This window comes from Protopterus annectens, chromosome 3.part1, assembly GCF_019279795.1.
Source record: "Protopterus annectens isolate FY-2018-M chromosome 3.part1, PAN1.0, whole genome shotgun sequence".
Lineage (NCBI taxonomy): Eukaryota > Metazoa > Chordata > Ceratodontiformes > Protopteridae > Protopterus > Protopterus annectens.
In genome coordinates, this window is record NC_056732.1 from 667,496,327 (window position 1) to 667,510,397 (window position 14,071).

The window sequence follows — 14,071 nt, forward strand, 5'->3', positions numbered from 1 at the left end:
TTACCTGCTTACAACACATGCAGTTGCACTTAATATTTACATAGCCATATGAATATTTTTTTTCAATTTTCAGATTACATCAAAAACAAGTCAACTGTCAACACTTTTTATAGTGTGTACAGTGAAAGATTACAAGTATAGTTATAAAGAAGGTGAGAAATTTAGAACAGGATGAGAAATTTAGGCATAGAGATTGATAGGTTAGAATAACAATTTTGTAATTCATGTTTTCTTTGAATGAATCTGAATGTGCTTTATAACCAAAAACTGTGGTATGATAATAAGCCTCCATTCCCCACATACATGCTCAGTAAGGCTATTTGGCTTCACATTGCATGGTTTGCATGGTACCATGATGGTCGCTTGAGACATCATAATATTCAGCATAACAACATACTGGCTGGCACTGTAGCCAAGATATCGAAAGAAACAAATACACAGGATATGGATAACATGCAAGTGTCCCAGCATACCTTGCTCTACCTGTCTCAGTGTTATCTGTTCACAAATGTAAGGACTAAAAACTACAATGAGAATATAAGGTTGGCTTCTTCCTCACAGATCAATAGCCTAGTAAGTACCTATCAACAGAGGTAGAACAGCCATATACCATAAATCTAACTTAATTTTTTTTCTGACCATCTCAAAAACCTTATTTGCCAGAAGATATCTGCATTTATCATAACGATGGAAATTAAAAAGGGCCTGACAACCAAACTGATGAAAGACACTGTGCAATTATTTTGATCAACATTCTATGTGCATCATGACATATTTATAATCAATTTGAGGGCATCCACTACAATTCATCCCAGTTTATGCAAATAAATAAATAAATAAATAAAAAATTCCACAAACTATATATACAAATTCAAAAGTGCACCATGCACACAACAATCAAACACAAGGAAATAAAACTGAATCTTAGTGAAACGCATGCATACATACAAACATAAATAAATAAATAAATATACTACTGTGGAAAATTGGAGAATTTGGAAAATTGATAATTAAGACTCGAAGCCAATACTATAATAAACTAAATTAATTAAAACACAGAACTAAACTATAAACCTAATTCATCTTAATACAGTCATCATTGCATTTGACCATGTACCCCAGAATGCCTTGTGGGACGTCCTACAACAGTATGGGATCCTCAGTAACACTGCCGCAGAGCATTCAACCCCTCTGTTTGAGGAGTGATAGCTACGCCCACATTCTGAGAATAAAGTTGGACACATTTGTCAAAAAGAAAGAAATAGGAGGATCCTAAGCAAAAGACCAGCACCGGTAGAGTTTTTAGTAGAATCTAGAACAGAAGCTGCTGTTAAAAAAGGAATAATTAGTAGGGCATATAAAATATTGCATGATAGCTACAAGAACCAATCAGATGAGGTTAGAAAGGATTGGGAATAGAGAGTGGATACGCGATTAACAAAGAAACAATGGGAGCTATATGTATGTCTCCCTAATATACAACAAAGTCTAGAAGATTTAGGATCTTTGCCTGGAAGTGCTTACATGGGTATTTTTATACCCCAAGTAGACTCCAAAGAATTTTACCTCACGTAGATAGCAAATGTTGGAGGTGTGATGGGGAAGAAAGAGGTAATTGGGAATGATTTTTCTGGGAGTGTAATGAGTTGGCAGACTTTAAAAATTCCCTGCAGACTACCCTATCAGAAATACTGAGTGAACAAATTGATATGACTAAGGAAATCATTTTTCTGAGTTATATTACAGAATTGGAATTGCCTAGACATATTAAGGCCTTGCTGAATCTAATTATGGTGGCTGCCAAAAAAGCAGTTACTAGTAAATGGAAATCAAAGTCTAAACCAACTGTACTAGAAGTAGTGAATATAACAGAGATAAAACAACTGGAAATGGGATCTTTAAAAAAGGTAGGAACAAATTACATAGAAAAAAATGGAAATGTTGGGAATAATGCATGCAGACAAGGAATGAGGCTTAAAAGAAGGCAGGATTTGAATGAGCTATGTAATGTTTGACTGACAATGATTGGATAGATTATAAGTGATGTATGTTTGTAACTACAATTATGTAACTATGTTTTGTTTTCATTTATATGTGTATGACTGCCTGTGTCATAAATGATAATTTAATAAACATGTTTCTTGATTAAAAAAATAAAAAAGAGTCTTAACCAAAAAAAAAAAAAAAACAAATTAAAAGGAAAACCACAAGTGATGGTGAAGCACTGTGTCACACAAAAAATACTTTAATCCACTGGTTTAGCGCTTTCAGCCCAAACATTAGGCCTTCATTAGAACAAACTGTTACAAAACTGTCCCATTTTATAGCACCATTAGTACACATCAAACCAATCAGATCTCAGTTTTCTTAAAACTTAATATAAAAAATATATATATGTGTAAAATACATCCTAAATAATGCATTAATTTTTAACAAGCATATAAACTATTTGCATTTATTTGTACTTTTATTATTTGCATTTATTATAATAGGCTTTTCTTTTCAACACAGCTTTATAGTTGACACCATTGTTAAGCCCTGGTGCCCTGCATGCATCCAAAAGAACCTGCCATTTGAACTCTCTAAAATCTAGCTCCCCATCTCTATCTCCATTAAAATCCACTGGAACATGATCTATAACTGTGAAAAGAAACTTAACACTGTCATTGTTACCCACAAAGTTTAAAGTGTGCTTATAAAGATAATTGTCCATATTTCTCTTTCTAATGGCATAATAATGTTCATACATCCTGTTTTTAAGTTACCTATTGGTCTTCCCAATATAAAATGAAAAACAGGTGGAGCATTTTGCCATGTATACCACAAAGGTAGATTTACAACTAAAAATGCCTGGAACATGCCACCTCTTGTTCTGGGTTACAATATCAAATTCTGGTCTCTCTGATATGTATTTACAAAAATTGCAGCTTTTCTTTACAAATGGCAAAAGATCTGTGAAGACACAGGTTTGGCATTCCTTAAAGTACTTAAGGAACACCACGAAGAAGAGGAGCATAAGCTTGCCAAGTGGATCGATGGACTTATAGATAAATTCAGTCTGGCTGCTTTACCAAAAGAAATTGATGATGTTCTAAGGCGAATACAGTTTAAAGTTGATGCCTTAGACAATTCTTTGAGGCAAGAAAGAAAAAAAAGTAAACAGGGATCGCAGGCTGTATAGAGAAAGGAAATGTAAATCCACCTTTACACCGGCAGAATCAGCAAGCAATAGCTCCGGTGAGCTGACGTCATCGCAGAATGTTGCAACAGGGGAGGAAGAAGCCATTAGAGAGAATGGAGGCTTTTACAATCAAGAAAACAACAGGTTTTCCAAGTTTTTTTTATCCCAATGGCGCTCGAAGCGTCTGCAGGAGAAAAAAACAGTGCAACATGGCCAATGGGAGACTGTGACACCAGGGAAGCAAAATGTACCACCGAGGAGGAATTTGAACAGTTACAACAATCTGACAGTGATGCAGGTAGCTGAAACTTCGAATCAAGCCAGTGTTTACCCTCTGTTTCGCAGAAGAAAAAAATCAGGAATTGCATCAAACATACAGGTAATGCCTATGGATTTTAAAATATACAACCTGTCACACAGGGTTTTTACAGAAACTACGACTAATTTATTAAAGAAAGGCTTCAATTTTGTGCCCTCTAGAAGGGCGGACATTGAGGACACTATTGTTAATTTAAAAGCATACACCAGAAAATTGAATTTAAAGTTGTTAATGGGGAATCAAGAGGGTAAACAAAAGGGTGATTTTGTTACCCCTAGCACTTTTAACCCACCCCTGCACCCTGCATTAAAAGCATTTGAGGATTTGTGTGAAACAGAAATTAGGGATTTGTTAAACAAAAGAAGTAAGAGAAAATTTTATAATACGACTGCAGAAGAGCAAATGATTTTCAACTCTATTAAGGATGATATTTCCATCAGGGTTATGTGTGCAGACAAAGGGGGTTCAATGGTCATAGTGAATTTTGATGATTATGTGAAGGGGATGCAATTTTTATTAGCAGATGAAACTACATATAAAAAAAGTTTCCAAATGTGATGTCCTAAAAGCTTACAAAAGAATAGATTATTGGCTTTTTGAAGCTTTGACCGAAGGTTTAATTTCCAAGAATCTGTATGAGTTTTTTGTAGTAGACAAACCCAAGATAGGGCATCTCTTTGGAATTCCAAAGATACACAAGGATGGTTATTGTCCCCCTTACAGGGCTATAGTTTCCTCACCAGCATCGAAGTTAGAGCCATGTTCTAAGTTTATAGACAAAACTCTGCTTGAGATAGTGCAGAAGACAGAATCCTTTATTAGGGATTCTTTTGATTTTTTAAGCAAAATCAAGAAAATTAAGGTTGAAGCTGGTGATTTGTTGGTGACAGTTGATGTGGCATCTTTATACACCTGCATTCCCCATGATTTGGGTTTAGAGTGGGTTGGGAATTTGTTAATTAATAGTGGAGAATATGAATTAGAAGAGTGTAGGTTCATGTTGGAATGCATGGACAACATTCTTTCATACAATTACTTCATGTTTGACAATGAATATTTCTTGCAAATCAAGGGTGTGGCGATGGGTGCCAGGATGGTACCCAATTATGCCAACTTAGTTTTGGCTTACTGGGAAAACAACGTTATGTCCAAGCTCACCAATAGACACAAAATTGTGTGTTACCATCATTTTATTGATGATTTGTTTTTTATTTGGAGAGGAACACCAACTGAGCTCTTGCTGTTTATTGAAGACATGAACAACTGCACCTCTTTTTTGCATTTTACTGGTAGCCGGGACAATTTTAAGATTTGTTTTTTAGATTTAGAGGTTATTAAAGAGGAAGGTAAAGATTTTTTGGGGTCCAGCATCAGTTATAAAAATGTAGCAAGTAATGGTCTTTTGAGTTATTCTAGTATGCATCCCACTTATGTGAAATACAACATTATAAAGGGGCAGTTAGTAAGACTTAAGAGACTTACAAGTGATGAAGTACAGTTAGATCTGTTAGTGCAGGAACTGCATTTTAGATTTAAAAACAGAGGGTATCCTTCAAAAATTGTGCATGACGTTATTAGTACAAATGAAAAGGAGGGGCTGAGAGGAAACACACAGGACAAGAAGGATTGGGTTATGTCATTGTTGCTAACCTTTAACACAGACAGCAAATAAATCAAAAATATAGTGTCCAACAACTGGAGAATATTAGTTTCTAACAGTGATCTTCAGATGGTAGTAGAAGAAGCCCCCATTTTTGTTAACACAAGAGCAAGGAATTTCAAAGAAATGTTAGAAAGTAGACCAAGAAAAAAGCCCCAAGTTAACATAGGTACTTTTAAATGCAAAAGCTGCAATTTTTGTAAATACATATCAGAGGGACCAGAATTTGATACTGTAACCCAGAACAGGAGGTGGCATGTTCCAGGCATTTTCAGTTGTAAATCTACCTTTGTGGTATAAATGGCAAAATGCTCCACCTGTTTTTCGTTTTATATTAGGAAGACCAATAGGCAACTTAAAAACAGGATGTATGAACATTATTATGCCATTAGAAAGAGAAATATGGACAATGCTCTTTATAAGCACACTTTAAACTGTGTGGGTAACAATGACAGTGTTAAGTTTCTTTTCACAGTTATAGATCATGTCCAGTGGATTTTAATGGAGACAGAGATGGGGAACTAGATTTTAGAGAGTTCAAATGGCAGGTTATTTTGGATGCATGCAGGGCACCAGGGCTTAACAATGGTTGTCAACTATAAAGCTGTGTTGAAAAGAAAAGCCTATTATAATACATGTAAATAGTTTATATGCTTGTTAAAAATGTATGCATTATTTAGGATGCATTTTATACACATATATTTTTGATATTAAGTTTTAAGAAAACTGAGATCTGATTGGTTTGATGTGTACTGATGATGCTATAAAAATGGGACAGTTTTTTTAACAGTTTGTTCTGATGAAGGCCTAATTTTTGGGCTGAAAGCGGTAAACCAGTGGATTAAAGTCTTTTTTTGTGTGACACAGTGCTTCACCGTTACTTGTGGTTTTCCTTTTAATTTTACAAAAGTCACACACGGTGTGAGACAAGTCTGCAGTTGTTTCTTGAAAAAAAAAAACAGTTGAACACATTCAGGGTGGGTTCCAACTGCCTCAAGGGTGTGTTTTGTTTCCCCTTCAGCACGTGATTTTCACAGGCATATCAAGGCACATCCAAGGTCTGAAGAGTATCTATACTGTATTAAATAAATTAAACTAATTAAACCATATAACTAATCTATAGATCTAATACATCCTAACACAATCCTCACTGCAGTGTTAAAATAAGACTACAAAGTTGAAAATAAAAATGGAGAAACATTCTGAAAAAATACTTCAATAGTACAGTGGAAAACCACCCATGATACTGCCCATTCATAAAAAGCAGCATAGCAAATGTAAAGCTCAAATCAACAGGCAGCCTATGGATTTACTCATCTGATTTTAGTTAATGGGTAAGAATAATCCAAACAAAGAATACAACAAACTAATAAATGGAATATTTAAGGAATATTTAATATTTAATGTTTTGAGAAACAGATGAAACATCTTTTTTTTCAAATATAATTTTTATTGGTTTTTGCAAGATTTATAAAAAGAAAAAACAGAAACATGACAAAAAAAGCATAATACATTATATACAGATAACAGCATTTGCTATATAAAGAGATTGTAACAATGTAAGCATACATATTCTACCATAGCAAGGCAATAACTAGGAAAATAAAATAAAAGTAAAAGGAGAAAAAGGATTAACTACTATCCTAAACACCCAGTGTTGCTATATCAAAACATAACCCTTAGGGATAGACAGTAATAAAGAGACCCCCTTATAATAACTAATGTGATATAAGATAAGATATAATTATCCTTATTTAACCGGAGGATGAATGATGGTTAGAGGAAAACATGTACGTCTGATTTATGAGTAAAATGAGAGAGGAAAGAGGGTATATGGTTAGAATAACACTATTTACACTATTTACAACTATTTACAACTTGGATGCCTTAACAAGTGTATAAAAGGACATATCACCAATGTGATTAACAACAGAGTATTGTCAGTATTTATTTATTATAAGATTAGAAAATTTGCACACAAAGGTCTTCACAGATTGTGTTTATAGTAATGAATATTGTATGATGATTACTTTGTTTGAATTAAGTCAAATAGACTGCACCAGTAGTTCTGGAAATAGTTGTTTTTCTTTTTACTGCTAGAGCAAAGTTTATGCACAGATACATACTTAATTGCTATTGTTTTTAAAATTCTCCCAATAGATTACTGAGGGATTTACCCAGTTCTTAGCTATAAAGTATTTGAGAAGAGCACACACACTTATTAGGATGTGTCTCCAGACTCCTGTTAAAGGCTTAGGAATTATATTCAGGATTGTGGTTTTCCAGGAGAAGGTAGTCTTCTCGTAACCCATTTTTTCCAGTTGAACTCTAAGGGAGCACCATAATTTATATATGTTTTTACAACTCCAGAAGATGTAGAGTAAATCTGCATGCTGGAGAGAACAGAAAGGACATGCTAGATTTTTGTTGTATCCAAATTTTAATAGGACTACTGGAGTATAGTATGAGTTATTATTGATCATAAACTGGGTATAAATTAAATTCTTAAAAGAGGTTAGATTTGGGTGTTCCATATTGCTTCATATTTTGACTCAGTAGAAATTTCACCTTGTATGTCATCCCAGTATTTGGAGTATAGAAGCGATTGTTGATATTTGATGTTTATTAAGAGCTTGTAGGCATGATATAGCATTTTGTTCCTAAGGGAAAGGGTTTTGATAATTGATTGTGTTAGAGTTACATCTTACTCACTCACTTTGGTGTTAGAGAATTTTTGTTTTATTAATGAATTAAGTTGTCTTAACATGGGATCATATCTACTTGGGGCCCCAAAGAGTCCTTTGACAGCAGCAAAGTTCTTAGGATGGTAAAATTGTCATACCATGGCGTTTTAATTATGGGAAAGCTAGATAGGTCTATCATGTTATTATTGATTTTTATTTTTGGGTTTAGGTGAATTGGTTGGAGAACAAGGAGAGTATCCTGTAGATTCACAGAGCGCAACAATGCTTGAAAGATATTAATTTTATTTTTAATGCAGGTAGAATTTTAGATTTGTATTCACTGTCAAGCATTAAATATGGGATAGAGTGAGGGTTTAATTTGAGTGATTGTATATACTTGCACCAGATTTTGACCCAGATTGGGATCCATGTATCAATCGATGGTTCATAGTTCGCAATTTGGATTAAATGGCTTGTGTTTATTATACTGTAGTAGAGATTAAAATCGGGGAGGCTCAATCCACTTTTTTATTTTGGAAGTATTAGTTTTTTATAAGAAGAGATTCTGGTTGATTTAGGGAACCAAAGGAATTTTGAGATTGTGGTTTCCATTTTATTAAATAAATTTTTGGATAAATTTAAGTTTATGGAGTTTAGATGAAATAATATCCTAGGGAGAATGTTCATTTTAACAATAGCAGTTTTTGACAACAAGGATACATTGATATTTTTCTATCTGGATAGGTCGTTGTTTATTTGTTCCCAGACTTTAAATCCTGATGTGTGTGCATAAAGTTTATGCCTAGATATCTGACTGAATATTTGACAGGTATGTCAGACAGGGGGAAGTAGGATTCTATGTGTTTACGAGGATTTAATGAGACAATAGAAGATTTTGTGGGATTTAGTTTATAATTTGCAGCGGTGGAAAAGAGACTTATTGATTTACGAATTTTATGAAGATCACTATTCGGGAGTTCGAAGTAAATGTTTAAATCATCTGCAAATGCTGAATATTTTATCTCTATGTTAAAGACTCTTGGTATATGATGATAGTTTTTTGGTTAATAAGTAATAGGAGAGGTTCAAGATAAATATTAAAAAGATATGGTGAAAGGGGACAGCCCTGTCTAGTTCCATTACTGATTTTAATAGGGTGGGCTATTGTTTTATTGAGGTATAGGCAGGTAGCAGCATTGTTGTAAAGCATTTTTACAGTGTTAATCATAAATCCAGGGAAGTTGAAGTATTGCATCATTAAATATAGGATGTTTAGGTCCACATTGTCAAAAGCTTTAGTGGCATCAAGTGTGAGTGCGTATCTCAGGTGGTTATCGTTTTTTTAGAAATAACATTATTGTGTCTAAAGTGAGGGTATTGTCGCATAGTTGTCTTTGTTTCATGAAACCTAATTGCTCAGGGGAAATAACTGAAGCCAGAACTTTCTGCATTCCACTTGCTAGGATAGACATCAGAATTTTAATATCTATATTATTGAGAACAATGGGTCTGTAGCTAAGAGGGTTATGCTTGTCAGAATTAGGTTTCAAGATGAGAATTGTTTTAGAGTTGTTCATCTATTTATCAGTAATCCCCTTAAGGATGCTGTAGTTGTATATGTTAAGAAGAATTCTAATAAGTTGATCATTAAGAATTTGGTAAACAGATGAAACATCTTGTACTAAAGAATTAGGAAACTTGTTTCATAACTCCTGGCTTTTCCACTCATCACAACACTTGTTTCCTAACTCTACTACATAAGATATACTGTTTATCACAGACCTTATCCCACATACTCATATTAATCCTAAAAGCAGAATCCAGACAAAGGATATAATAAATATACAAATCTTGTACATTATGCTCATATTTTTTTATTTGTACTCTCAGCACATCATCATAAGTTAATCTACATTCCTGAAGTACAATCATTAGTTTATATCATTGGAACTACAGCAGAGCCATAAACACCAAACCATCCTGTAATAATGGAAGTCAAGACCACACTTTACTTAGTACCTCCAACACTACCTAAAGGAGTAAAATTACACTACTTACTTAAAAGTAAGGTAAACATTTACACACTGCACACACAGTTAACAGACAGCTGACCCTGCTGGATACTACTTTCATAAAAAGGAAAATGTACTCCATACTTAGTCCTGTTATAAAATATATATTTAAACCACGTGAGGTCAAGTCAAGACTAATTAGCATTTCTGAGTCACATAGTTCAGAGATTCATTGTTTACTCATGTTGCTATGGCTACGTGCTTCTCATTAAGAAATGTACCTAGAAACTATGATGTCTGTTCTTTACAGTGCAGTAAGCTGTATTTATTTTAATCACTTTCAGTGAAAAGTTTTATAAAACATAATATATAGCTTTTGCCATCAATACAACATTCCTTCTCCCAAGTGTTATCATTTGTTATGAAGTACAGCAGGAAACACAGTTACTAAATACAGATGACACGGTCTATTATGCAAGCATATATCAACTACAATCTTAAATAACTGCATTCTGAAAAGAAGGCAATATTTAAAAAAAAGTCTGCTGTACTGCAATGTGTTTTTCACTGAAATGTTATGCTCTTTTTTGAACTGGTGAGATTGATTGGGTAATACCATTAGGACACCTCAAGTTATTCACATTTCTTCCCACTCTTCGCTCATTCATCTGAATTACGGGAAGAGACCATCTCCCATCTTTATTCTAGCCAGTTCTTCTTACATGTACCCTCCATTTAGGGAAAATCAGGCAGCAGATGCATACCATAAAAGTATGCAAGACTTTCCTGGTATGTGCCATCTTAAATGGAAATTTATTACCCCCTTAATTTTCACTATGGCCACCAAGGATGATTCCGCACCATCTTCCTTCTAATGAATCTTCCCAACTAGCTCTCTGAAGGCTGGAGTTCATTCTGGAATCCTGATTGTCACAGACCTTTTTCGGACACAGCCTGGGAGCACTGTCTGGTTAAGTGACATGCTCAAAGTCACACGGTTAGGCAGTGGATGCTGCAAGAATCAAACTCTGGACCACAGGAACACAGGAAACAGCTCATTAACAGTAATTTAATCCTCTGCACCAACTGCCAGGCTATTATATATTATCTGTAGGACCAACATTTTAATGTGAAAGAAAGGACTTACCAAGGTGATGAAAGGGAGATGTACCACATGGGGGAATATTTTCATGTTTTCTGTATTTATTTACAGTATTAGATACTTCCCAGTTTTTGTTTGTTTTTGGCCCTGATACCCGATGCAGACACTGATGTAGTGTCATCTAATTCATTCCCCTTTCCAGCACTGTCTCCCACTATGTAACCTAGCTGCCTGCCTACAACAGGTAAAGCCTTACCCCAAGTTTGGAGGCTAACAATCAGGAATGTAAACTGCCATTTCGGCTGCATTTTGTTGGCCCTCCTGTGCATGCATGCAACACAAAGAGCATGCTTATGCTTCCATGCACTTGACATGCTGCAATAAACACGGAGTATAGTGATCCCACTGAACTTCTCACTAGTGCTCAAGGTTAGCTCTTAGTTCAACAGGGATGCTCCTATGTAGAATAAATAAATAACATCTCAGGGAAGCAGAACTGTCTCTTGGCCAGATGAGCTTTCCCATTAAGTCCTCCTGCACACAGGCTGCTCAGTGAACCCGAGTTACCTCTGGTAAAAACAGAGACACCAAATCTCACTCAATGGGTACATCAGCATATTATCAACTTACTGGGCTTGAAAATATACTTTCATTTTAGCTGCCATGAATTTTATACTGCACATTTTAATAAAGAAACTGTATTTTACTTGTCCACACCTCATTTACTGCATTGTACAGTACACAATTTAACACTCAACAGATATATGCCATCAGTTGCCAAGAAAATCATGTGATGTTCTTGCCCAAAAATTAATACTTTGGGCCATTTTTGACCTAGAACCACATAACTGCATCATACAGACTTGAACCTGTTGAGTGTCTGAGGTGACTCAACTACTTAGTGTTCCATAATTACCTCCTAAAAATGGCATTTATGTCTGAAGGTTAAAGGTTTTAAAACAGCTATGGTGACATCTGTACGTGGGACGCCACGACCAATGTAGCACTGCCACGTTCATATAAATATCAATGATAATAAGTAATCGAGTGGAAACGCACAACAACTGTTCAGCTATGCCCACATCTTTAGCACCCTCTAAGGCTAAGACTATATAATAATAGCTAGGTATTTCTAGGAATTATTAGACAAAATCTTCCCCCTGCCTAATATTCTGTGGTTCCCTGTACCAAATTTGGTAAATTTTCAAAGCAGACACCTCATGATTGCTTAAGCTCGCCTTCCAAAATGTAGTAGTCCAATGTAAATCTATATTTTATTTTATGCATGTACCCCTCCTATGTTTACCTACTTATGCACTGAAGAGTTGATAGTGAAAACATATGCTTCACTATATTGTCATATTACTTATAATTATGTAACTGAACTTACTGATATTTATGTAACTGCAAAGCAAAATGATAGTACAAATTCAGGATATCTCTATAATCCAGAAGCAGAGACAAATGTATGCATTGCTATGTATTTTAACATGGTACCCAGTTACTTGAGCATCCCCATTCTGTTCTCAGACTGGGTGATACTGTACATATACTGCATATTTTATCTTTGTTGCAATCTCTTTTAGATCAAAGATCAAAATAGGTGCTCCTATGTTTAGTGTTACTATACAATAAAGTCAAGTAAAAGCAATTTTTCTTACCGGCTCCATAATGAATCTCTTGAAGAAAAACTTGAAAGCCTTGAGGCTGAAGATCTCATTTCTTATCTGTCACCATAAGAAGCTTGCCTATAAAAAAAGACACATTTAGCTAGTGATATTTCAAAATGTTGTATTTGTCTTACAAGCAATAAGATCTAGTTGTCCCACACCACGGGATAATTTACTGCTAGTTTTCAAATGTATGAAGTTTACAAATAATATATTGATTTTAGACCAACATGCTTTACAGAAGAAATGTTTTACTATGGCTCCATCTTGCATTTCATTACAGCTATATTTTAACATCATAGCAGTTTGTCAGAAGGGTTCTGATACAAAGATTTAGAAGCTGAAAGGGGAAACAACATTTAGCTGTCAGCATTTAGAACTTTTATTTGCAATATATTATGTTATATTGAAACCTTAAATGAAAATACTAAAAAATGATGAATGCTGAAATAAGCCAATCCTTTCTAACCTCCTCTGATTATTTCCTGTAGTTATGCAATATTTTATATGCCCTCCTAATTAGTCTGAGAGGCATGCTTTCTTTCTGGCACCTTGTAGAAATAATACTGTTTCCATCATAGGTCAAATTAGGCACTGGTACTATGACAACAACCTGTTTATATTTTATGTTCTGCAAGTGCAGCTTCCTGAAAACCATATTGCAATGGCACAGAGAACGTTCTTTTTAAAACAACACAAACAAGGCTTCGGTGGCCACCATAGTTACTGTATTGCAATACAAGACAGTTTTGCTTTGTACCTAACAATATATAAAAAAAACTGGAGTTCAACAGAAGTGTAGCTGGTTCAATTAGCACCTTTGGCTGGTGCTATGAACCAGTGCCCCCACCTCTTAGTTCTTCAGGTATAGAACAAACAACAAAAGCCAGATTGCATGACATGCCCTCCCCTTAGCCCCAGCCAATCAGGTCCTATTTCTGTGCTCTAACCCCAACCCTCCCTTAACATAGTTTATTTAAAAAAACAGCATTTCATCTTTTAAACTGTAGTGAACAGTTGCTACAGTTTATACCTACATGCACAGACTGCATCAGTGTTCGTGTTTTACTTTAAAGAAAAAAAAATATTTTTAGAGTATAGCAAACTACTTGAAACAAGTACAGAAAACAGTTGCTACAGTTTGTATCCTGCCTACGTGGAGTGCTACACTGCTCATGCTTTAGTTGCAAAAAAATATATATTTTTAAACAGTTGCTACAGTTTATACCCTGCCTTCACGGAGCACTACAGGTTTTAGTTAAAAAAAAGCCCCCCCCCCTTTTTTTATTTTAAACTGCAGCAAACTGTTTGATGCAATTTAGCAAGCAGTTACTAAAGTTTAGATCACACATGAAGTGTTATAGCACTCAGGTTTGACTGTAAATGCAATACCGGCTTTTAAAAGCCAGTATTACATTAAAGAGCGACTGGGATCGTCCGATC

At 34.9% G+C, this 14,071-nt stretch overlaps 1 protein-coding gene across 4 annotated transcripts in view; it reads right to left on the minus strand.

Moving 5' to 3' along the window:
• Nucleotides 1–12,707, minus strand: part of ASAP1 (ArfGAP with SH3 domain, ankyrin repeat and PH domain 1) — a 2,547,392-nt gene extending 2,534,685 nt beyond the window's left edge. For all 4 annotated transcript variants that reach the window (XM_044067036.1, XM_044067034.1, XM_044067035.1 and 1 more), the window contains exon 1: nt 12,620–12,707. In XM_044067036.1, coding sequence (XP_043922971.1) covers nt 12,620–12,678 — 59 coding nt within the window. In that variant the 5' untranslated portion in view covers nt 12,679–12,707. The remainder of the gene's footprint in view (nt 1–12,619) is intronic.
• Nucleotides 12,708–14,071: the final 1,364 nt, after the last annotated feature.